Here is a 27,423-nt window from a genome sequence, read left to right on the forward strand (position 1 = left end):
ACTTTGCAGACTCAGTGTGATGTGCAGCCCCCAGAAACCTCCACTGAAGTGTGGTCAGGGGAATTGAGTCAGTATTTGATTTTTTTTTTTTTTACACAAACCTGGAATTTGAAGGCCAGCTGTCAGGGAGCAGCGCTTGGTTTTGGTGATGACCTGCATGGATCAATGCATGCCTGATAATTCCTGTGGCCTCTGGGCTGCAAAGATAAGAGCAGCAACCTGACAGAGAAGAAAGAAGCAAAGTCACTCACAGACTTGCCATGTCAAGATTTAGGATTCGGCATGACACACAAAACACACAACACACAAACAACACACACACTGAACCAACTCTGGAGGCACCTAAAACCAGTTTTCCTTACTTTGTCCACCACAGTATATTATATGACATTATATTTATATAGAAATTAATTATACATTTATACACTTGAGGTTATTTGACTAAACCTATTTCATCAACAAAGTACTTCCAAGTCATAAATGAAGTTTTATAACACATTTTAACAACTACTACATAGAATACATCTGATTTGCATCCAGTACAGTATCTCGTCAATATGCAGTATCTCTCTAATGAGCAGCTCAGAACTACACAATGCACTCTTGGCATTGGTGGCGCTTATTGGCAGTGTCGAATGCTACACATCACGTCTTTGAATGCGTCTTCTGAATGCCTTATATTTGTGTTTTTGTTCATTTTGACATTTGTTATGCTTGAAAATGTTACATTTATAATTTAATGTTAAGCAACTGTCTGCACAACGGACAAGTGGTTAGCGCGCAGGCCTCACAGCTAGGAGACCCGAGTTCAATTCCACCCTGGGCTATCTCTGTGTGGAGTTTGCATGTTCTCCCCGTGCATGCGTGGGTTTTCTCCGGGTACTCCGGTTTCCTCCCACATTCCAAAAACATGCTAGGTTAATTAGCAACTCCAAATTGTCCATAGGTATGAATGTGAGTGTGAATGGTTGTTTGTCTATATGTGCCCTGTGATTGGCTGGACTCCGCCTCTCGCCTCAAGACAGCTGGGATAGGCTCCAGCGACCCTTGTGAGGATAAGCGTTAGAAAATGAATGAATGTTAAGCAACCATGCCACTGCATCTCCGGTATCAGATCTAATTGGACAAGACGGATTTAACAGTGGCCATCGCCGCACGCCATGGTGTCTTTAGAAGTAAACCCAGCGATGCCTGCAACGCATGTGTGCGTGTATTTTACTCATGTGGGAGGAGGGTGCCTCAGCCATCAAACAGAGCTATTTAATTTTGGTGTCAAGGCTTATGGAGATCTGACGTGATCCCATTCAAAACCAAATGTAGTCTTTGTGGAGAAAGTGATTGGCCAATTATACTCTGACACAAATCCTACACAACATGAGAAGATGTCATTCATTATTGAGCCGTCATTACATTATATACTCCAATGGATATGAGAAGAGCTTTGTGTCATGTTCAAATGTCAGGTGACTTTGCTTCAATAAAGGTCTTGCAGATGGACCCACGCGTATCGATATTCTGCAATTATCTGCAGGCTTTTTGTTACTTAATATGGTGTAATTTTGGTATGTCCGACATACGTTTGATCCTGAAACAAGTGCTTCCCTTTGCTGCCGTCGTAATAAACCAGCGTGCTGACAGAAACGACTTGCTGCACTCCAAGCAAATCAGAGCACACCAACAAAACACTCAGATGAAAGAACTGAAATCCATTTGATGCCTCGGCGAAAGCTATGAATTTGTCGCTCCCGTTCATGCAAACACAATGGCTCCGGGGTATTTTGTCAAACATGTCTCCAACACCAACACCAACACCACACACACCACTCGGGCTAAGCGAGCGGCTGATTAAACGGTTGCGGTTCAAGGCTACTCTGACCTTGCATATGTCCGACCCGACACAAATTTTATTTTATTTTATTTTATTTTATTTTATTTTATTTTATTTTATTTTATTTTATTTTATTTTATTTTATTTTATTTTATTTAAATATTAATATATTATTATGAATAATAATAATAAGAGTCAAGATTGAAATGAAAGCAGGAGGATAAAGGAAGCCCAAACTTTTAATCTGTGGTGTACACACAAGACAAAATTAATTCTCATACATTTCATAACTGCATTCAAGACTGGCATGATGACCAATCATAAACTCTGTAAGGTTCCTCAAATATTGTCAGTAACAGGTCAGTAACAGTCTATAACACTCTACAGGCCTATACATGTTTTTTTTAATTGTGCAATAAATATTTGACAATAAAAATCATTTTAAAATGAATCATATTTTTAATGACCACTCACGGCCCACAAGGGGACCGCGCCCCACACTTTGGGAATCACTGCTCTACAGTAAATACCATGTATGCTGGAGTTGGCATCTTACTGGTTTTGTCACACAGCACTTCCATACTTTCCTTCAAAATTCCATATCATATCATCAAAAGTGTGTCCATCTTTCTTGACTAAGGATTCATCTGGGATGATAACACGCAATCATTCCAATCACCTGTATCCCATTCCATTCAGCAGAGTGCCACCCTGCCATGAATTTCCATGTGTTTACGTGCACAAATGAAGCGGAATGAGAAGCCCTCATTAGTATGCATGAGCTCCATTAAATATTCACTCATCAAGTCTACATTTTATTTGGATTCCCTTTCCAGTGCTACAAATCACCGCTAATCAACTGTGCTGACATTTCTCCGCAGTCATACGCAAAGCTTTCCCTGTTTGAGCACCAATATTTCGCTTGTGCCTCAAAGTGCCGATCAGTGACATTAGAAAAACATACCGCATATGCAAAAACATTTCTAAATATTTACTTTATTAATTCTAATGTTCAGGTATTACTGCTTTCTGGTGTCTAATTTCTATTGAAATGGAGCCGGTTCTTGCAACTATTAGATATTGTACAATGTAATAGCGCAGTACATTGTCAGTCTAATTACTTCTCACACACACATTCACCCTCCATGACACAGACACACAATCACAACACACAATTAGAGTTACGCAACACAAAATTACCGGGAGACACACAATAGATGCATTGTTTCCCCTCACAATAGTTTAACTCTTTACTTCCGTGTGTACTTCGGGTGTCAAAGTACTACAGTAACGGAATTGCACCAATATCGATCCAATATACGTACATTTAGTACGTTTGTGTAGTGGGGAATGTAGGAAAAAGCACAAAACACACATAGTAGTTATTGGAATGTTAGAAAAGGCTTAATCAAGTCATATTACTCAGAAGTATGAAAAAACTCTATGTACGTACTGTATGTGGTATTCACAATATAATACAATAATATATATTATATTATAATAGGAAGGTGGTAAAGTGTGGACTAATATTAAACTTAGTGGAAAAACATGGTCGCCGTCCCACACTGTCACTGCCTCCTTTTTTGGAGCTTAATGCCTCCTTCCTGCTCTTTGTGCATTTTCCTTCTGCAGCTTGGAGATAATTCCAAATCATCATCCTTGATTTCTGTCAAATCATCACCCTTCCAGAATGCATGGAAAATACTCACCACGCATATTTGACTTCAGGAGTGTAGCATTGTGTTTTTTCTTCCCTAATCAAAGAGTCTTTGGGAAGTTTTTCGATGATGAAAAAAAAGACAACACACTCCCTAGATACCGAGCTATGCAAGCTCCTCTAGTACAGTATAATTGGCACCACATACGGTGTTACTGCAGTAGTCTGGTAGACATTTACCATAAGAGAACAAACAGCAACTTACTGTGAAGAGAAAATAATACAAATTGGAAGGTACTTTTTACTTGCATCAGTACCATCAGTGCATGAATGAAGTAGAGAAATGAGTATGCATTGTTTTGTATTGCAGTAATACCATGGTAAGCGTCAACCAAATGTGTCAGGGTGCTGCTGATTCACCAAGGACGCTAGCACCGCTGCAGCCGCTATCATACGTTTATTATTAAAGTGCTTAAAGTGCAATGTTATAATAATAACGGAGATAAATGACTTTGTTTTCCCTCACTGAATCCAAGGAATAATAACAATTTCCTATTCTACGGCTTAATTATTTTTGTATTTTTTCATTTGTTGCTACCTGTGATTATGAGTAATGACATTATTCTCTCCCTTCTCTCTGCTCACTGTTTTGTGTTTGCATGATTTCCAAGGAAAGTATATTTCATTGCTGTTGGCTTTATACCGAGACACATAAAGCACTAATGGAAATATTGTTTATTCTTTCAACGAAATATTTGATTACCATCCCAAGTGATTGAAGGAATCTAGCTTGGATTTTATACTATTTTTCCCAAACGTATCATCGGTTGCTGTCGATGTGACAGTCTGAAAGGGGGGTACTTTCTTATCTTACGGTTTAAGGCTTTGTTGACTTTGGTGTCAACAAATGTAGAGGCTTTAATTGGTCACTTTAGATATTTTAGCTGCATTTAGCCGTGCGGACAAGCTACATTTAAGGTCTGTAATTATGTTTCCAGTCAGCCTGCATGTGTCGTATCATTTAGAAAAACACACAAGCTTGTGACCTTTGGATATTTACCAAAGTTACATCTTCAGTTGTAACTATTTTACAAGAAAAAAAATCTGAGAGTCAAATGATCGCAATCACCTTTCAAATTAAATGTGCTGAAAATAGTCCTTCCAATTAGCACCTTTCTCACACGTTTCCTTTTCCCTGCTCAGGTGTTCAAAACCTCCATCCACACCAGGGACGCTAAAAACAAAAGTGCAGTCGGCATAAAAACACATTCACTGGTTGTCACGCATATTTTGGTAAAAAAAAAAAAAAAAACGCAATCATAAAATAATCTAATAATTATGATTATTAGCCTATCCCAGCTGAGTACAGGCAAGGTGCAGGGTGCGTCAATCGAGAAAAGAAGAAAGAGTTTTCCAAAAACAAAAAAAATGTAAAGGAAACATTAACATGTGTAAAAAAAGCTAAATATGAATTTCATACAGCAATACAAAGATGTGTGTACCGTCTTCAAACGTGCATACACATTGGGTCACCGTGCAGTTCAGTGGAACAATTTCATCTAGTGATGGATTAATTAATGGTAATTGGACGGTGATGAAGACTATTCGGGACCGGTGCCCCATTGGGATGGCGTCGCCACCCTGACTCCCCAGTGAAGACCACCCATGTTTGATCCGCTCTTATCTAATTAACACTCCAACAGCAACACCTGGGCTCTTCTCTCAAGGCCCGGAGCTGCTGATGTGTACATGCACATGCACGCGCACGTGCGCATGCCGGCTCGTGCACGCTTCCCAGATGGGCGTTTGATAGCTGTGATGGTGGCAGGCGTGGGATGATGATTGCACTTAGCTCAAACACTCACACTCAGGACCCACATAAGCGCACTCAATCAAACGTGTGCGCCGACTGTGTATTTGGCACCCGGTGTGGAGGTATGCGGTAATGGAGAACTATTTCCGTCCCCAATATACATAACTGCACACTAAATGAAGCGATTAGCCTGTGCTCTGATGGCGCACCTGATTAGATTAGCCACGCGTGTGCTTCCCGCGACCTTAAACTCAACCTTGACCCCAATTAGTCCCGCACTCGTCAGGAAGAGCTGAGGGACAACGGAGCTGCAGGAGCTTATCATCCGACCGCTAATCCGCCTGACCAAGTGGGATGCCCGGAATAAACGCTATGCATCAACACACTTCAACAGTTTCATGGAAGCACAGACGTGAAAGGAATCTCACCTATCCGATGTTGCGTTCCCGAGGCAAGACCTTGGATAGTGACGAAAGAGTCTGATTACAATACCATGGTTTAGACGTAAAAGTCAAGTCTGAAGTCGTAGGCATGATGTTTTTGTCCGTGTTTCCCAAATGAAATTCCATTTAAACAATGTATAACAATATATTTGACAAATACAATTAAGACATTTTTTATAATGCTAGCATAAGAAGACTTGGTCAGAGAAAGTATGCTAATATAACACTCAGGATTTAATGCTCAGTGGCTGCACGGTGTGTTTAGCATGTTGGCCACACAGTCAAGAGACCTGAGTTCGAATCTCTGTTTGGGCATATCTGTATGGAGTTTGCATGTTTCTCCGGATTTTCTCTGGATACTCCGGTTTCCGCCCACATTCCAAAAACCAGTCCAGGGTGTACCCAAAAGTCAGCTGGGGTAGGCGACCCCCCAGGACAAGTGGTATAGAAAACGGATTCAGTGCACAGAAATGTCATCCACACATTGGTTGTTTGCCCTTAAACCTGATTGGATGTTAGTAGATGCATTCAGTGGGGCAAACTCTGGGGGGAAATGTTAGTTGAATACTTTGAATGGCTACAAATGTTACAATTTCAAAAAGTCATCAGAGTCAAGTCCTGAGTCTTAATGACTTGAAGGTCCAAGTCGAGTCGCAAGTGTTGGTCTTTAGGAAATGCCAGCGTAAAATACATTATGTAAAATGTTGCATATAAACTAAACCACAATATTTCCTTAGTAACCTAAAATGTGTTTCGTACCGTCGAGTTGTTGAGAATCTCAGTGGTCACTTCAACCTAAATGTAAAAAACAACAACAAAGATATTATTGATGAAAGAAAAGGATGTGCCACAGCTTCTTCTCAACTGTCAGATGACAAACAACGGTCCGCCAGAAAGTGAGACAACCCAAATGCCGCCAAACGCTGACGGACGACAGCAGGTCAAATCCCAAGTTGACTTTGAAAAGACTGTCAAGACGGTAAAAGCAAAGTGCGGCCATTGTTCTCCACTTGCATGGATTCGGAATGAAAGGCAGCACAAAGGTGGATCTTTGTCACTCGTGTGACTTGCTGACAGATGAATTACCATGAAGGAATCTTGCCGCACTTACCGCTCTGCCAAGCGTTGGTACGGTGGTATGACTCCAGGTCAGATATTTCAGGCAGGACTTACACAAAACAACATTTTAGCCAAACAATATGGACTTTATTCACATGAAGATGGCTTTACAAATTGTTCAAAGTTTCACATTGTAATTTCAAATACGATATTTGAAGACTAATCACAAAACAAATTGACGTGCATGACTTGTATACAACAGAAAGCAACTGCAACCTCGTATGTGAACTCATTCAGTCCCAGCCATTAATCAACAGCAGTCATTTTAGTTCATTTTCTAGGCACACAGAGTATTGTGTTCGATGCCCAAATGAACATGGAACCTAAAGACACATGAGAAAAAAATTGTGTTTCTACTTTTTGTGTTCTTTAGTAATCAGCAGTCGAACATTGGTACGTTTCAGGAAAATATCAGTTCCTACATACAAATTTAATACCAGTAAATATTTACACTTTTGGACCTGAACTGTGTGTACACGTGTGTACCTTACTGTCTCAAACTATTGTCAAATTCTGCCACCTTGTGGCCGTTTTCATTGCTAAAAAGGTGAAATGCATTAGTGGGGAGTTGCATCATCATCTCATTTTGCCTCTCTTGGGGAAAAAAACAAAAGAACGTTGTTGGGATTGGGCGTTCAACATTATAAAATTCGAAAAATACATCTTTGATATTGAATTAGTTAACTGACAAAGCCGTGCAAACAGAGTTCGAACCCTTGACGGTGAGCGCCATTCTAACCACTCGGACACCATTCAGCCCCACGGTGGTACCTGGAGTAGAAAATGACACCAGCAAGGAGAAGATTAAATCCAATGCTTCAACGGAACTGAGCAGGGATTTCATTAGATGAGACATCGTAAAGTATTCGTTTAATATATGAAGTCATTGATTAAGTCGTCGGCCATTATTCTCCCATGTAATCGGAAAACGTCTTATTTGTGTGATTTTCATTTGATTAAGCATCCGCCTCTCATTTAGTATATTTAGTACAGTACAAATAAAATCTATCGTGGTAGAATTGAAATGATCGAGTATGAGGCTGGCTTGCAACAGCCGGCAGGAATTGGAAGGCCTTTCTAAATGTTTTTCACCTTTCCACCCAAGGACGTCGTCGTCTTCATAGTGTATCAAAAATAAAACATATTGATTGGTTTTTGACCGTAAACTGCCTGGAGTTGTTCTGCCAACGATTTCTTCCTGTTAATAGAGGTAATTTTCCCTCACTTCTGCCTAATGCCGTTTCAAAACTATTTGATTGAGAACCCTACGCAGGACCTTAAAGGGATCCTATGGCTAGTTCCCTATTTTCACACAATTTAGTCATATGAGCTGTTACCCACACCGTTCCTCCGGCGTGTTAGCTAACAGACCTGAGAGGTCCACCAGGTCGGTTACGCTTCCCACTGCTTGGTGGTCTCCGAAGGTGAGAATCCAAGGTATCATCCGTAGTGACCGTAGCGTACATCAGGGCTATATATACAAGAGTCATCAACATAAGAATCATAATCAATATGAGAAGGAAACAACAGGATCAAAATCGGGGATCAGCTGGTGCTTTGACCCAGAGGTGGGGTACACCCTGGACTGGTTTCCAGCCCATGGCACATCACATATAGACATTCATGAGACGGCTCCAGTGCAGTCGTCCAGTGGCCCCCCGCTGAAGGTACTTGCCAAGTGCTCGGGTGTACTGATAACAGTGGCGTCATTTGGCCTCTTTTAGGGGGGTTTCAGCCCCCCCCCAAAATGCTCTTAAGCTTAACAATTTGATTTTCTACAACAAAAAAATCTCTGACAAATGTCATCTAATAGGACAAAAGCAGGCTAATACTAATACTAATGAAGAAAAATAATGATGATAGTAATAATAATAGGCTAATGAATAATATAATCATGATTATGATATGAATCTGGACAGAATAGTTTTGCAGTGTAGATTGTGTGTACTTGTGTACATTTAATGGTGGCCTAAAACTATTGAGTATCTCTACTAAATCTGTCCAAAAGTGGCAAAGTTAGATCCCGCTTCTTCTTCCTTATTTGGATATTTGGATTTTTTGGAATGTCTACTACATTCATTCATATCCTGTACATCTCCAGAACTTAGTGACGCCCCTGATTGATAATATGACAAGTATGACAAGTGACGCGTTACAGCCATGTATTATGTATATTAGCCAAGTATATTATGTATATTTTGTTGAACTGGGATACCAATAGAATCGATTGATTGTGGTAGAATGTAGATGAAAACGCTTGAAGCCACAGTAGCCGAATATTCGATGGTAACGTTTGTGTCCAAAAAGGTGTCAAAATGAGTCTATCTTCTCTAAGCTGTGTTGTTCCATTGGAAGATGGATCAGCTTACGGCATAAACGGGAGTTTAGGTGCTGCCTTCAGTCTGGATGCTACCACACGTGGCTTTTCATATCTGCAGAATGGATTTTTTTCCAATCCTTTTCAAGCGTGTCGTCGTGCGTCTCTACTGAAAGGAAAGTTGAAGAACAGCCAATGATTTGATGTGTTGAGCAGGCCAGAAAAGGCCAGAGGAGACAAAGCGCTCCCCGCCAATAGGATCAGGAAACCCCACCGATAGCCAAAGTTAATGTGACGTCCCACGTGGCGGCCCGTCGTCATTCTGCCTCATTTTCATCTTGTCCTTTTCTTAGCGATGCACCGTTCCTGTCTTGCTTCCACTCATCCTCTTCTCCCTCCCTGCTTTGTGGAAGGATCACAGCCCTGACTGGAGGGGCTTTGATGAAACCCTTTCAAAGCACAGTGTGCCGGTCACAGATGTCATTGTCGGATCAGAACTCCTTGGAACAAGACCTGCCATATCACGCGGCGCACTCGGCTTCGTTACCTTTGTTCAATTTCTCATCGGCTCTCGCAAAAACACATTTGCTCAAGAAAATCACCGGGAAGTCATTTTCAGTAGAGGAGCTCTGACTTGGGCGAAAATCCACAATCCTTCGGATTGTTTGACGAGCCAGCGCTTCGTGCTTCGTGCTTCGTGCTTCGTGCTTCGTGCTTTGTGCTTCGTGCTTCGTGCTTCGTGCTTCGTGCTTTGTGCTTTGTGCTTCGTGCTTCGTGCTCAAGCCCAATACGCAAGCCCCAGCATGGTTGCTCATGCATAACCACAATGATAGATGAAAGTCGGTATCACGTGATGTTGATGTTTACGTTTTACTGGGCATGCCCCATTGACTATTCTGTTGGATTATAGCGGCGCATGGAGACAAGAGATTGGAATATTCCTTTCCATGGATGCCATTGTTTTCGGAAAGGTCATTCGGAAAGATTCCATTCGGAATCAGAGGAATGGTGGAAGAAGTCTATAGCTGCTATCTTTCAATCATGATCATCAAAAACAATATTGTGATACTTTACCATATTGGTATTTCATAAGCAGCGTGGAAAGTGAATAAATGATCAAATGCCCCATAGTCACATGACTCATGCGGACACATTTCTAATTCTCGTGCTCCCTGCTTGTCCGTCTGTTCAAACACTCCAACGAAGTGTATGGAGGAACCGACGAGGAGCCACAAAGTGAAGGGGAGATGGAGACAAGCAGCTCAATCAACACTTTGCCAGTAGATTTGTGACACTTGGAGGCAAAATCCCCACTCGTGCTCGCTGCGGCTCCAGCTCTGAGTGGATGGCAACGTTTGTGTGCCAGGTATTGGCAGAGATGTTATAATTGAGTTGAGACTCCACAAAGTCTCATTAAGACGTTGTCGGGCTCCAGAAGAGACCACATGAATGTGTGTAGACACCACGGGGACTGGAAGCGTCCCACAGCCCAGCTCTTCTCCAGCTGGAGGCCAAAGGTGTGCGTTTGTGTCCAAGTGCGTTTGTGTGTGTGTTTTGCAATTGTGTAATTGTGCATTAGATTCGCAGGTGTGGAGAGCACCATCTGCTTTAGTGTTTGGTCAATCAAACCCTTGTGAGGTTCACTGCAGCCACCAACTACGTGTGACAAACTGTTGATAGGAACACCTGTTTACTGTCTCACACTCTCTTTGAGCTTCCCGGCTTCCCAGAGCTACCGAGTTAATGGATAGAACTTGGGAGAAACCACAGCCGGAGGAACATCAAATTCCCAATCCGGTTAAAACTGTTCAAGTTGGGTTTTTCATCCTGTTTGAGTTCATTAGAATCAATTACAGTATTATAAAATGTAGCGTGACCAGCATACCCCTAATGAGGATAAGCGGCATAGAAAATGGATGGATGGATGTTCATCTGCGTTTGACAATGAAATTTGCTTTCTTAAAGGGGAACTGCACTTTTTTGGAATGGTAATGGTTTAATTTCATTTGAACATGCAGGTTACAATTGAGTGCATCCCATAATCAGTTCCCAGTTCCACATGTCCAAAAGGAGTAGGAAGAAGCAAAGCTTATTAAATCCTACCCCTCTTTCTTTCACATCGAGCATTTAGCGTATGCTATTTCCGTCAATAACAGCAGCATAAATAATGCCATCTCCTTGGGATGGCAGAACATCCCACAACATGGTAAAACATCTCGTTGAGTCTTCATAGCGAAAATGACGTGAACGTCGAGCAAAGTGTTAGTTTTTTTGTGTTAGCTGCTACAATAACAATACTAATTTGAAGTCCATTATGTAAATGAAACATTATTGGCATTTTTTAAGAGGGCAGTAACATCAAAATACTTATTTCCCATGACGTCTGTTGTTAGCTAGCTCATATTAAATCGTTTTCACACGCTAGAATGCCCAGAAAAGGGAAATAAATATTTTCATGTTTGAAAGATTGTGAATGATTTAAAAAGAAAAATGTGCGGTTCCCCTTTAAGAGAGGAACTAGTGATGTTATTTGTGACCTCAACATGTCATTTAAGTAAATAGAGCCTGATTGCGTTTGGGCTTTCTTGCGGAGGTAATCACCAACATCAGCCTGAAGGTGTCTGACGTTGATTGTTAATCTTGGATGGGACTGATTAGGGTGCTGTCAATGTTGAGGACAGGTCCAACTAAAACTAAACTGATTTTCAGCAGCATGAGGTGACTGAGGTCATCGCAGCTTGCCATTAAACAACGTCATCAGCATCAGTGATGAGCCAAAAAAAGAGTGAAAGTCGCTCTTGAAAAATGGAGTTTATGCCAATTGATGTTGCCTGACCGTGTTTCTATTGCCACGAGTCTGGAAACCAAGCAGAATCGTCCTGATTGCCGGACCATAAATGTTCTCGGGAAGGCATCCTGGTTTTACGGGCCTCATGAAAAGTTTCTCACTATAAGTTTTAGTGGAAAATAAAACAAGCAACAGATCCCTGTGATTACTTTCAACATGTCGTAAAAGCTGCTTTACAGAGGCCATATTTCACAACAAAAGATTACAATTTCTCCAGGTGTAAAATGTGCAATCTGACACCATGACACACATTTTGACGCATAGTTGTTTTAGGTTCTAAAAAAAAAAAAAAAGCAAATGTGTCATCTTAACATAAGCTTAACACGTTACCTGCTAATACAAGTACACATATTAAAATGAATGAAGCGTGAATCAGAGGGGTTGTATTAGGTCTATTTTGACTTTTTAATGATGTTATAACAGTAGCACGTGTCCCCAGAGCCTGCTTATGGCAAGCACACACAAGAATAATTTATCATCCTCCTCGCTTGTTTGCTCTACTTTTGAGAGAAGAGCGTCTCCATGAAGTCATGAACAAAAAACCTCCTTTCACATGGACTCGAGTCCCCGTTCGGACCCAGGCGAGCCTGTCTTGTGTATCCAGCCACCACTTCAGCTTCAGGGGACAGCTTTTTAGAAAAAAAGTAGGCTTCTCTACACATCTTCAAATAAAGCTACAGATGTGGGAGGGGCTCAGAGTAGAACCGCTGCTCCTTCACATGGAGAGGATCAAGTTGAGGATGATTGATGGATGGAAAGACGCGTACCACATAGTAGCCTAAGCTGACTGGAGAATGTACACAAACCAAGGCAAAATTGGGTACATTTTGGACATTAACCAAAACACACAAAGTTTCACGTTATGTCGAAGCCCCTACTAAGGTTGTAAGGGGGCATTGTCCCAATTCATGACTTTGGACCTCAGTGATATTTGGGGTTGTGTCCAAGGTCACATACAGTATCGGGGGGAGGTCATAGTCAATGTCAAAAATGCACATGATAAAGGGTGGGTGAAAAATTGGTAATACACTCTATTTCCTATGGCGCTTATCCTCACTAGAGTCGCAGGGGTATGCTGGAGCCTATCCCAGCTGACTTTGGCCAAGAGGGGGTGTGCACCCTGGACTGGTCGCCAGCCAATTGCAGGGCCCAAAATGGTGATTAATCATGATTAATTTATTTGAAATCTTTGACGAGGCTGATACAAAGCCGAAGTAAAAAGTTCAACCAGGACAACGCTACTGTACCTTTGATAACAAGCGATGCCGCGTTTAGCGTTAGCTTCTCCCAGAAGCTTCCTGTTGTTTGCTCACTTCGCCACACATTCTAGCGGGGAATTCATAATGGCAACATAAAAGAAATGTAATGGATTTTGTCCACTCACGTCATGTTTCACTCCCGCACATTATGGAGCATCATTTTGAAGTTGCTGAAGCCCAAGAGGAAATCCATTTGAAGGAAAAGCGTCTGGGGAACCGTAGAAGGATAAGACCTCATTTTGGATGTAAGAAAAGCCGTCTGTGTTTTGTACAACAAAATACACCGTGGGTTTTCACATCATGCAGAGGAAAACTGCGTCTAAATAAAACTACATGAATGGAAAATGAAATCTACTCTGAGGCTCAATAAAAGTCATAATTCAGTTTAATTGTGCTTCATCCTCATTTATGTCATTTTCAGAGAATGCGTTTAGGAGGAAGAGAAAGCAAACATTGCTTCTGATAAATAATATGGCGTTCATTAAAGAAAGGCGTTTAGAGGTCGATGATTTGTGGGGGTTATTATCAGTGTTAGTCGGGATTAATCTGGTCTTTGCAGCGTAATGGGCTAGGATGTTTTACTGGCTTCTCGGATTACCTGCCTCAGCACTTTCTGTCAGAGGATGATGTTTCTTTGCTGTGTTAGAGTCTGGACGTTCTGCGGATGTAATGGATTCCGGCGTATATTGGGAGGCCATATATCACATTTTCATTGCCATGTTTACAGTCAGTGTTTTTATAACTAGCGTTCTGGGGCTATAATTCAGGCTTGTACGGCGTATTAGAAAAGCAATATGAGTCTGTGTCATGTGGGAAATGTAGTCGCCAGCGATGTGACGATGCCTCGTCATGGCAGTTAGCATCTAACACATCTGAGAGGCTGGATTATGAAAATCAATTAAACATGCAAAACCTGTACCATCGATATTCCCGACAAGGGCTGCAACTAGCACTTATTGTCGTCGATTAATCGGAAGTTTGTTGTTTCGATGAATTGAGTCATCGGTCGGTTATGCCCACAACGGACCAAATCAATACAAAACAACACTTGAGTCAGCTTCTGCAGACTAAAAGATCTAGCTGGATTATCGGTTAGGAACCAAGTGTGACATTAAGATATCAAATACTCTAACCGGGATGTAACTGTGTGTTTTCCAGACGCTGCCAACCACAACATATGAGCTCGAGATCGTGGCCAAGGACATGGCGGGAAGTGAAGTGGGCCTGACAGGAACTGCCACAGCGACCATTACCATCACAGACAAGAACGACCATGCTCCTGAGTTCACACATCCTCTGGTGAGAAAGATGGTTTTTCTACTTCCTTTGCCGGGATTATTTCTCGTATCCATTTTCCACGAGGTAGCGGCAGAGTGTGGGAATTGTTTGGCCACCCCTAAACGGAGGTCCAATTTCAAGCTCAGTTAGAGCGAGCTGATGACCACATTTCAGCGTCCTGATAAACAAGATTGAAACACGTAGCGCAGGTTGAGCATTTTTATGTCGTCATTTGGGCAATTACTTTGATGAACGATGTCACTCGGATTAGTTTGTTTGCTGCACAGACGCCAGATTGTATCTGCTGAAATCAGTCGTCAATAACGTTGCTAAGATTGTGAAAAAGTGTAAAGTACCGCACTGTGACACAAGTGTTATTTGATGCCGTAAAGTCCGTATATTGCAGCCTCACAGAAAACCTTCCTACCTTCCTACACATGAACATGCTTGTTTACACCCACTCAAGTGCATATCGGTATGACCTTGACGTTCTTGGATGGAAAAAGTGTTTCTGTGGAGTATAAGCCCAGCGAGAATCACAGAGTGTGCAAATAATGCATTTGACAAATAACAAGACATGTTAATAATTGGCCGATATGGGTGCACGGGCGAGATAAGCGAATCAGGAGCAGGAGTGGGCGTAGATGCGGTTTGTTTAGTCAGCAATGCCTCCAGGCGATTGCCAGAGACTAAACCTGCCTGATGGCCATAATCTACAAAAATGGTGGATACAATTTTGGGGAAAAAAGCTTGCAATCAATTTGCACGATGGAGGCCACCCAGCTAGCATAGGCGCTAGAAAATGAATGAATGAACGAATGATGGATCAACAGCCGCTGCCCTTCCTGTGCCTCAAGGTGCACTTGTATCTCTGATGTTCCACGGTTGTTAATGGAAACGCCCACAGATGCGATCCGTTTTGGAGAAACATCACACTCTGCCCCACCCGAAACTCCCTGGAAGCTCTCCCATGATGCATTGGGATGTCAGGGCCGCTTGTAAGGAGCACAGCTCACATGTGAAATGTTACAGCTCAAAGGGCTCAGCCGGGCCGGTCGGAGTGCGCCGAGTCCGTGTCCCAGTTAATGTTCTCATTTCTCACTGGGAAGGGAATCGCTCCACGGCAGAGAGAGATGGACCTTTTAAAAAGTGTTTGGAAGTGCTTTATGTTCCCAATATAAATCCTTTCACAATTCACAATGGCTTCCGAGCCGCCCATGCATTATTGATGACTCCTCAGCTGTCCGCCAGCATATGTTTATTTGGGATTTGTATTGATGACACACTCTGGCTTTATCAATTATTCAAATATGCATTCTAGCATCTACTTCCAAAATTCATTCACTCCAAAATACTTGGAATTTTTCAAGACATTCTGCAAAGAACATTCAAGTTCAGTCATGGAGACCAGCAAGACCAGCATATGTTTTGTTTTTGTGCTGGTATGGTGGTCTGGAGACCAGCATTCCATCAGGAAAACACAACATATGTTGGTCTATGATGGTCTCTAGCTGGTCTCCAGACCAGCGTTCCAGCATACGTTTTGTTTTTGTGCTGGTATGGTGGTCTGGAGACCAGCGTTCCATCAGGAAAACACAACATACGTTGGTCTATGATGGTCTCTAGCTGGTCTCCAGACCAGCGTTCCAGCACACGTTTTGTTTTTGTGCTGGTATGGTGGTCTGGAGACCAGCGTTCCATCAGGAAAACACAACATACGTTGGTCTATGATGGTCTCTAGCTGGTCTCCAGACCAGCGTTCCAGCACACGTTTTGTTTTTGTGCTGGTATGGTGGTCTGGAGACCAGCGTTCCATCAGGAAAACACAACATATGCTGGTCTATGATGGTCTCTAGCTGGTCTCCAGACCAGCGTTCCAGCACACGTTTTGTTTTTGTGGTGGTATGCTGGACTGAAGACCAGTGTACCAGTAGGAAACCACAACATATGTTGGTCTATGTTGGCCTATGCTGGTCTCCAGACCAGCATACGAGCAAGAGAAAACAACTAATGCTGGTCTATGCTGGTCATACCAGTAGCTGGTCTATGGTGTTTTTATCAGCAGGTGCAGAAACGAGAAATATTGTGGATGGGTAATATTCCCCCAGAAGAGCAGTTTCCTTTGGCCTTAATCTGTGGTCATGATCGTCTTTCCCTCCACATGAATATCCTGATCCACTTGCTCAGCTTGCACATCTCAGCTCTTAGCTAATTCCACGGTAGGAATGTCTTGCTGTGGGTATTTCCCCTTCACCCCTCAAAACAAGACACCGACGGACCTTATCACTCCTGTCACTCAACCTTCACGACAACCAGAGAGATGTTCCTCTGACTATTTCTAACACTTTGCCTGAAACACCCCAAAATGTTCTCCTGTATGAAGACCCGGACAATATGCTGGGCCTGCAATCCAGCTGTCCGGTGGATAAAGATGTTAGCGGTGATGGATGCGGCATCGTGTACGGGGAAGCGCGGCCCGTCAGCACAGTTCTGTCTGGGGGAATGGAGAAACAGGTTTTGCGGATTAGTGTGGGGAGTGCATGATTGCTTCAGTAGTTGTGATACACACATTGCTGTCTCTGGGTGATGCTGGAGCACAGTTGACCAGAAATACGCCTCCAAAAAAACCAATAGGAAAGGATTTGTGGGCTGGATGTCAAGGCAAGGAGGGACTTATAGAGGATGACATGCATTCTTGTGTGTGTGTGTGTGTGTTTTGTTTTTTTAATACCGCTGTCCATCAGTCACTCAAGTTGGTTTCTGGGTACATTTTCAAAACTAACTTTATCCACCAAGGACTGCATGCAGAAAACATTCAGCATGTGGGGGCCACTCTGATGTTTTTAACCTTGTTGAAGGTCAGGATATGCTAAGCTAGCATTGCAGCTTTGAAAACCAGATTTTTCTTGACTTTTGGTATCTTTTGGTATCTCCCAGAGGCCAACGTTACACTTTGGAAAGCCTGCTTCTTACCATTCATTTTCTACTGCGTATCCTCATGAGGGTCGCGGGGTTGATGGAGCCTATCCCAGCTGTCTTCGGGCGAGAGGCGGGGTACACCCTGGACTGGTGGCCAGCCAATCACAGGGCCAATTAACCTAGCATGTTTTTGGAATGTGGGAGGAATCAAACTCGGGTGCTTTTAACCAATTCAGTATAGTTAAAGAAAACATGGTCGACATCCCATAAAATTGTAAGAATCAAAAAGGTTTTTCATCCAAACCTTGTACTCATTTCATGTGACACCTATCCTTCTTCATGATGTTCCCAAGCAGGCCGAGTTCACTTTTATTTTTAGATTATGCCGCAAGCACTTAAGACACGGCTGCTTTTAGGGAACCTGGACTGTATTGCTAAAATGATGTTGTTTTTTTTTCTCCAAATGTAAACACAGCGCTACGTCCGTGTCGGCTACACAACACCAGTTCTTAAATCACGTCTTTGTTGAGTAAATTTGTGTTTCTTATTTTTGCTTGATTGTGACTCGTACATGTTATGAAGGCTGTCATGTCAAATCTGCTTTGCCGAACGTCACATTCGACAAAAAGCTTTTCTCTAATACGATATAGGAGGCTTCTGTCTTTCTCCATCTCCTTCAATCATGTCTAAATAACTAAACCAAAAAACAATGGGGTATTTGAGGGATAAACCTTTCTCTCTCTGTTGGTTATGGGAAAGCTTTGTTGGCTCCATCTTGGACTTTTTTTGGTTTCTTTGCCAGAATGCCTCTTCAAATCACCAATTTTTGCAAGGTTAGATAAATCCATTTAGGTTTAGAAAGATTAAATAAACAGGGAGACAATGGAACCTGCTGAAACCTGAATGCTACCACACTCAAGAAGAACCACATAATCTGCAACCGTATCCATATATTACATATATGTAATTTATGTAATATATTGCATTGCACCAATACATACACTACCGCTCAAAAGTTTGGGATCACTTGGAAATATTTTTGTCCAATCGGAGATATGTATTATTGTGTATTATTTATGTACTACTGCCAGGTGACGACCTGTGAGGCGTCTTTGTCTTAAACTACACACTCTTAGATATTTATGCAGCGTTTTTCTGTCCTTGTTAGACCCAGTTTGTGCTGCTCTCTGAAGGGAGTAGTTAACAGCGTGGTAAGAGATTTGAGTTTTAGTTTAGATTTTTAGATGCTTTTCTTGGATTAGCAGCCATACCAGGAGATTGATGCAGAGGACTGACAGTTGTTGATAGTAGTACATCCTTCTTTGAAAATTATTTGATTCATTTTCATTGTTTGTGAAATGCATGAAAATGTGTTTTTGTTTGGAAAACAAAGAAATTTGCAAGTGATCCCAAACTTTCGAGCGGTAGCGTAGTGGGCAAAGAATGCCAGTTGGCCAAGAAAAATACATTTCAAAGCTGTATAGAAAATACGAGGCAATTTGCAAAGCACTGTTAAAGAGCAGTTTGCGTTTGGTGCCACAAGTGACAGATGTGTTCTTTTTCAGTTTCGCGTTGCTTCTGTCTTTTGTCAGAATGCGAGGCTGCACGAGGTGTTGTTGACAGTGTTGAATGGAAGCTTTGTCAAAACACGCCAGCTTTTTCTCATGCAGATGTTGACTGTTTTCCATCATATTGCACTCCAACTGAAGTCGAGTGCAAACAACAGTCATGGCCACGCTGGTAAATAATTCATCTAGTTATCTTTTGGCTCATCTGCATCTTAACGACTGCCACTGATACTGTCACAATGCTGTCAAATTGGAGCAGGATGCACAAGAGGCCGACGATTGAATTGTTTTGTGTCTCACTGCACATCACCATCCCTTGCTCATCCAATCGGGAGTCAGATCACAGTCCGGATGCATCCACGGATTTGCAGTCGGATATTTAAAACTCGCACAAGGCTTCGGAGCTGCAGGTTGTTGACCCCTCCGATGCCTGTCCCGAGTGTTGGTAGCGTTGCCGCTATAACAAGAGCTACTAGAAGATGAAACTTTTTTCTCCCTGGTTGTTTGTGTCATTTCATAACTGCAAAAAGCTCAAATGTTGTCTTGGTTTTACGACCCCAAGGCAGACATGCAGTTTGCTCGTTAGTTATTCCATCCTGGTCGCTCGGTTGATTTTTTTGGTCATTGTCGGCGAGCACCTGAGTAAAGTAGTCCGGTATTTCCCTCCAGTCTTTCAGGTGACTGGTTGCTTTGTACTCCGTGGGACCTTATCAGCATCGGGCCACGGGGACAGCGGCCACATCACTGACGACATTTCCTCCAACCGCATGAGTGCCCCACTTGATTAAACCCGGTTCCAACAGCTACCGGCGTGGGGGGTTCTGCTGCTGGCTGAGATGAGGCTGGGGAAGGGTTGCGACGGGGAGGGGGTCCTGTCTTGTCTTCATATGACAGGGCTTGTGGAAGCGACTTATGCAGGTTTTCAGGACAAAAGAACCAACAAACTGAACCTACTTCTTGAAGAACATTGTGTTTCTCTCCTGTGGGCATTAACGGACTGAATGCTTCTAAGTGCTTTAAACAAGCAGCGGATAAATAAAGGAAAAGATAAAGACAAAATCAATGTTTGTCTCTCCCCAGACAAATGAATGCTTTTCAGTGGCGTGTAGCTTTAAGAAGGTAATCTGTGAAGCAACAATACCGTGGGCTGACAAGAGATGCATTAATCGAGATCGGGGCTGCGCTCTTGTTAAGTAGGCTGCTTTGGTGTTTGAAAGATTACACTGTAAGCTCTGACGCTATAATGGTGCTGACACAAACAAACAAACACGCAGACGGAGAAAGGCCTTCACCTGGACAAACCTTCCAGAGTACTCTTGGCGGACTGCTTTGCTATTCCATTGATTCAATAGACTGTTGACCAAAAGGAAGGGCTACTTCCTGGTTCATGTCAGAGATGCAGTATGTCGACATATGATACGCATCTTCCAGCAAGACCAACATCTAACAAGATGCACCATGAGGGAACTTAAACATTGATCAATCCGAGTGTACTGGTACTTTGGTTTTGGTTCTTCATCCGCTTCAAAGGATCAGTGGAAAACCAAATCTCACTAAAACCAAAGCATTTTTCATTCATTCATTTTCTACCGCTTATCATCACGAGGGTCGCTGGGGATGCTCCATGCTAACCACTCGACAACTGTGCCCCAAAGCATTTTTCCCCATAAAAAATAATGCAAAACCAATTACACGGAATTGGAACCTAGTATTAGGTCGTACAAAAATGATTTCCATTGAAAAATGTACTATTACCAAGGTACTGCTGTATTACAATAGTAATATTTTATAACTATAAAACTACAATATCATTGTATCATTCCCTTTTGCTCTCTTATGGTGATTTTGGTGTTGGTGCGTCGGCAGTTCGAAGCCTACGTCTACGAGGGCTCGACCGGCGTGGTGGTGAACCTGACAGTGGACGATAGAGATGACCCAGCCACGGGCGCATGGAGGGCAGTCTACTCCATAATCAACGGAGATCCCACACGGAGCTTTGAGATTCAAACCAACCCGGACAATAACGAGGGAATGCTGTCCGTCATCAAGGTAGAATTGATTTACAAAGATAAGTATGATTTCTATGAATAATCTCAATTTCTCTGTTCAGCCTCTGGATTATGAAGGCACTGCGTTCCACAAGATCTTCATCAAAGTGGAGAACGAGGACCTTCTGGTTCCCGATGTTGGCTACGGCCCCAGTTCTACAGCAACTGTTCAAGTCAGAGTTTTGGACATTAATGAAGGTCCGGTCTTCTTCCCTGACCCGCTGATCGTCACCAGGATGGAAAACATTCCGGTGGAAAGCTTTGTAGCTTCTCTCAATGCCACCGACCCGGACACGTTACAGTTACAAAGCGTCAGGTAAGGAGTGACAACTTTATATTCATACTGATTCCGTCTCCTATTCTTTCCTGGGAGCATTTAAGGTCAATAGCAGAAAGTCTCACTGTGTACTTTACCCAATAATGCCTTTTTCCTAAAGAAAGCAACAGAATGCGGGCTACTCTTCATTGGTTTCATTGGCTTCTTAATTCCACCCTCCTTTTCTGCCATTGTAATTATATCACATTTACAAATAGACTTAACTAAACACCGGGGTGTAGTAATGACCCAAGAAAATAAAACCGCTGGATTGTGACATTGCTGCTCAAATAATTGAGACGGCTTTATGTGCCGTAAAGTATAGACAATGTCGGTATCAAACAGCACATAATGCAAAGTTGTTCCGCAGGACACTCTGGAGATGTCGTGATTTGCATACCGAGATTTGATAAGTGGCCGCCTGGCAGGGCTGTAAAAAAGCCTAAATGCCCACAATACAATAAACGGGGAATTTAGATTCCGGTCTGTAATATCAACATCCTATTTGAACTCCCACTTTTTGTTTTATGTTCATTTCCTACTGAACCAAATCGTTTTTACAAGCGGTTCCTTTTACTGACTCAAATTCCTGTGAGTCACTCATTGAATGAACAGGGTACTTGATTCGTTTGTCAACCATCGTCAAGAAACCTGCACTCGCACTTTGTGCTCAATGAGCACCCATGAGTCGGTGAACTCGAGTCTTCTTTGAAGAACTGAGTCACTGAAACTCGAGTCTTGGTCGAGCACACGTGAGTTAGCAGAAACTGAGTCTTGGTCGAGCACCCATGAGTGAGTGAATGCGGGTCTTCTTCAGGCACCTGTGAATCAGTGAAACTTGAGTCCTCTTTGAGCAGAGACTAGTCAGTGGAACTCGAGGCTTTGGTTTCTGTAAAGCATCTGACTTTCTAGAAAAGTGCCAAACAAATAAAATGTATTATTATTATTGAGCGTTCTTTGAGCCGCCGTGAGTCAGTGAAACTCAAATGTTGGTTGCACACGTGTGAGTCGGTGAAACTGGAGTTCCTTGTCCAGGATTCGTACGTCAGTGAAACTTGAGTCTCCATCCAGCATGCATGAGTCCATGAAACTTGAGTCTTTGTTGAATTCTTGTAAGTCAGTGCAAATCAAGTCTTTGTCAAGTCAAACTGGAGGCATTGTTGAGCAAACTTGAATCTTCTTCAAGCACCCATGAGTCTCTGAAACTTGAGTGAAATTTGAGTCTTTGTCGAGCAACCACGAGTCAGTGGAACCCGAGTCATGAGTCGGTGATACTCGAACCTTCATCCAGCGAGGATAAAGGCAGTCGATTTGAATAAAAGATGTGTGGCTTTTTCCACGGCTCTAATAAATAATAATAATAATTAATAACATGTTATTTGGTTTAAGTGAACAAGAACAAGCAGCAGTGAGTCTCCATTGAGTAAAAAACAGTTTTAAAGAACTTGTTGATGATGTGCACACCTTGTTGACACGGGAAAACGTTATCAGCACAAACAATGGATATGTTTGAATTTCTTATCGCTAATAACGCTTCTACACTCAAACGATGATGCTTGAATTCTAGCAAAACATAATTTCAATGTGAAGTCCCTCGTGTGCGTGGAGGCTACGAATACGTCCATCTTCCTTCCGCTCCCTGACATTGTGCTTGTAGCCGCGACGCGGTCATGCCAGAGCTGCGACCTGCAGAGGCGAGCTGAGGACAGGAAACAGGAAGACCAAGGGAATGAAATATGAAGAAGAATATGAAGAAGAAAGCAGAGTGCTGCGGCGGATTCGTGTACATAAATGTGCCGGCGTGTTTGCTTGTGTTTGTGTGTCTGCCCCGGGATTTGCAGGTTAAATACATTTGCCACGGAATACAATCCGTCTGAGCCCGGGATCAGAGCCTGTGGCATTCAGAGGCGAAGCACGTCCATATGGAATTTTAAGTGTATATTTTTCACACGTCTTATTAAAATTAGCCCTCAGCGAGCATGTTAATTGTGCAAGGTGTGATCAATAACGCACCTGTGCCAAGTCTTACATGACAGCTCGATGGCCTTTTGCGATGGAGAACGGAGGCGCAAAAGCCGCCAAATGTCACAGCAGGAACTCCTGCATTTCAAACATTTCAATTCAATGAGGCGACAAAACGTACTTTTCACAGGAATACTGTCACCCAGCTCCTCCTGTGATACGTATTAATTGTGGCAGTCATCCCGTCTCTCCAACCTGCCGGCGTGCCGTTTGTGACATTTCTCGGTCCCAGTCAGGCAGATTACCATTCCAGGGGGAGATGCGTAATAAAATACTTGCTATGCTAATTTAACTAATTTTATCATTGTGGGTGGCATTTTACTCGCTGCCAAATTGCAGGGGGTGCAATTAAAGCGAGTATATTGTATAATATATAGTGAGAGCGTGAGATTGGAGAAGTTCAGGCCATTACGTGTCATTAATAGAACAAGCCTTTCATAACTAACTACTGCCATAACACAGTTATCCTGCAATATATTTGTACATCTGTAATTACTACAATGCGGTATTTAGGAAGAAATTGGTTTATTTAATGTGTGAGTTTTTTCTTAAGAAGAATGAGCACAATTAGCGGATGAACTGATGGATGATAATTGTGTGGAATAAAGGCAAATATCTTGAATCAAGCGAGGCCCAAAGGAGTGCAGTACTTGGCTGTAGTCAGGATACTTTAGCAGGAGTTGGTGGAGAGTTTAAAGGGGCGGCATCATCAACTACTAATAGTTTGTTTTGATAGAATAGGCCATAAATCATATTCATCAACAAACAAACATAATAAGCAGGATCTGTAATGGGGTCAATTACAATGTCTTCACATGAAATTCATATCTGGCTTATGGAGAAGATGAGTTGATGTGCTTGTTGAAGACACTTTTTTAAAACTGCGAGGTCTCCGGCAAGAATCGATGCAGCTCGGAGAGGATTGTTGTATATTCCGATGCCAACCATGCCTAAAAAAGCCGCCATGGGTATGAATGTGGATGCATGGATTAAAAAGTCCGAGGGGGATCGTGTGGATGGAGGAGGTCTGTGAGATAGGGGGGGTCAAACTGTGGAGAGCTTTGTAGTTGATGAGAAGGACTTTGAAATGGATCCGTTGGGGGACGGGAAGCCAGTGGAGGTTTTTAAGGACCGGGGTGATGTGTTCACGGGAGGCGGGCGGCGGAGTTCTGAATATATTGCAGTTTATTGAGGGTCTCGGATGTAGTACCGTAGAGAATACTGTTGCAGTAGTCCATTCCGGATGTGATAAATGTATGTAAAATATGTGATATGTCATTTTAATGATGCTTAGCATGTCGGCCACAACATTTGGTTCAGGAGGGATTTGTGTCATCTCTCCACTGAGGATCTTTAGGCCCGTTTCCTGCAGTTTGATGAGAGTACTGAAAACGAACATGACATCAGGTAGAGACGAGTGCTAATGCGAGACACAGAGTTTGATCCATTTATCGGTAGTGCGTGAGAATTGACGAAATACACTTTCGGGGCGTTTTGCACCTTGAAATTTAGTGGAAGAGTTTACTCTGAAAGTAAGCTTGTCGGAATCTTAAATGTCACGCTCCTCAAGTGCCAACCTAGTGGGCTGTGAAGTGAGGAGCCCGTAATTAGACGTGTCATCAGGAAAGTTTGGGGACTTTAATTAGGTCTCCTTTTCTGTGGGAGGTTCTCTTTGAGAATGTTGACTACCTATTTACATTCGGCTAATTGATACTTGATGAGGAAACTGGACTCTTTGGGGTGTCGTTTGAACACAATGAACAGACGAGTTGATGTGAAAAATCATTTCTATTTTCATTTATTTGACCTAAAACATATAATCCTGCTGAAAATATACTCAAAATCCTCAGTTTTTACCCAAATTGTTATTACATGTAGCAAAGTGTTCTGTTTGCCCTGTCGTGTTTCGTCCCTCGGAACCAAAGCCCCCTACATGTCGGTGTAGGTTCATGCGTTTCTTTCCGAGTGCAAGTAACCTCAATGTCATGTCGCTTGCAAAATATGTAGATGTTGTTTTTCCGAAAGGAAACCAGGAACGTAGCAAGGTTTTTACATTATTCAGAATCTTCCTGTCGGCTCCAACTTCTCACTGGAGTCCCATTCAAGGTAAAAATGTGGGACTTAAAGGAAGAGCGAAGTAGGACCTTGGATGTCAGGCTTGAAAACGCTCAGGTAGCTTTGGGGACCTGGGGGGGGTGGGGGGGCAGGGGGAGAAGAGAGCGGCACAGAGGAAGAGACGTAAGCCTCCTTTGGAAAGAAATCCCACAATCCCGGAGCATCGGGGCTGTAATGGCGCAGACCGGGAAAAGATTTCCCACATTGACGCGACTTGGACATTCAAAGAGAATGTTGCTGGAGATTCACTCCCACCCTTGCTGATAGAAGAGGGAGGAAGAAGAAGAGGTAACACGCTGCCCCAGGTAGCAGGTACTCTAACGACGAAGGAAGTGGTTATTAGCATTGGCGGGATGCCATCTCGTCTCTATCTCTTCTGCTTCCTCAAACTTCCCAATCAAAGCAATATCTTGATCTCCGGAGAGAAAGTAGAAAAGGATACAGACATAAATAAACGATATCAACAAACTTACTGCATTACTCATTACGCCCTTGAGAACTGAATAAATATGGAGACCTTTCCAGTTTTATGGGAAGACTATGTAAGATTTTGGACAACTTTCAGATTGGTATAGTTTGACTTTTCCTGCTTCTCTCATTTTTTTTTATTAATTACTGGAGTTTAATGAATGTCTGAAGATCTCTAGGACCTTTATTCCCAGAATGCACCATATGGTTAACCTCATCTAGGCGAGAAAAGACTAGCACCGAGTAAATACAAGAGTCGATTGCTGTAAAAAAATCAACAAAAACCCAAACAAGAAAGGACAACCCCAGATAATGACGGCGATATATCAAAGTGACGATGAACATGAAGGCATCATTTCACTGATTGAAGCACGTGAGTCAAATTGCTTTGGTTAACGTAACCATTAGCCTACAGCATACATTTTATTGATTTTAATCTAAAGTTCTGTTGCTGCGCTTTGATGAGATTTTGAGCTTTGCGGAAACATTCCCGAACGTTCCGGTCCGTTTGATTCTCATCTCTAACCTCCAACTGTCTTCTCAAGGTACGCGATCCTGAGAGATCCGGCAGGCTGGCTGACTGTGAACCAACTGCGAGGAACTGTCAACACTTTGGCCTCTCTGGACCGTGAATCTCCTTATGTCCATGACAATAAATACACAGCAGCGTTCATTGCCATCGACAACGGTAAGACAGGAACTGGAACCGGTAGAGGGTACTGGGTTAAATAAAGGATTTTCGTTCTCACTGTTTCCTGAATGTTCTGCGTATATGTACATATTTAAAGTATTCCGATTTCATGTGACAGTAATTGTTTACATAGAACACATCTCTAAAAGACTGTTTCTGGGGGGTCACCTGGCTGCAGTGGTCCCAAGTGGTTCAGCTCCTAGCAATGCATGATCACTAGTTGGTAGTTCCGGTGGAGAAACGGTGGAGAAACTCTCCAAGTCAAGAAGCGAATGAGTTTCTGCGTTGCCCGAACTCTCATCCGTTGTCCTGTTCTCACCCGGGTCATGACAGATCCATGAGGTGTTCTATTAGGTTTCACAAAAGCCCTGATGTGTCGCTGACTTTGGCAGCTGTGGAAAGATGAACTTTGAAGGATGAGTGATGAAGATGAGAAAGCAGAGGTGGTCTTTGAAACGAAAGAAACGGGTAAATATAGATTTTGAAGAGTCGACTAAATTGCTTTTGGGTAAGATCTGGTAGCTTATCAATTTTCGGCTCAGGATCTGCGATCATGAGCAGGATACACGGTAGAAATGAATGTATTATCTACTAGATGATGAAAGAGAAACCTTCTAAAAGATATACAGTATAAAGTCAGGTCTGTACCTTCTGTGACAAAGACAGGAAACCACATGGAAAATATAGCCATTATATGCTCATTATTACAGATAT

General features: G+C 42.6%; 1 protein-coding gene across 2 annotated transcripts in view; it reads left to right on the forward strand.

Annotated features, from left to right (window-relative positions):
* cdh13 (cadherin 13, H-cadherin (heart)) overlaps positions 1-27,423 on the forward strand; it is a 182,452-nt gene that overhangs the window by 132,352 nt on the left and 22,677 nt on the right. For both annotated transcript variants that reach the window (XM_058088199.2, XM_078791167.1), the window contains 4 exons: positions 14,443-14,583; positions 20,916-21,098; positions 21,160-21,413; positions 26,564-26,706. In XM_058088199.2, the coding sequence (XP_057944182.2) occupies positions 14,443-14,583; positions 20,916-21,098; positions 21,160-21,413; positions 26,564-26,706 (721 nt within the window). The remainder of the gene's footprint in view (positions 1-14,442; positions 14,584-20,915; positions 21,099-21,159; positions 21,414-26,563; positions 26,707-27,423) is intronic.

The sequence above is a fragment of the Doryrhamphus excisus genome, linkage group LG6 (genome assembly GCF_037039965.1).
Source record: "Doryrhamphus excisus strain RoL-2023G ecotype Guam linkage group LG6, RoL_Dexc_Guam_v1.1, whole genome shotgun sequence".
NCBI lineage: Eukaryota > Metazoa > Chordata > Actinopteri > Syngnathiformes > Syngnathidae > Doryrhamphus > Doryrhamphus excisus.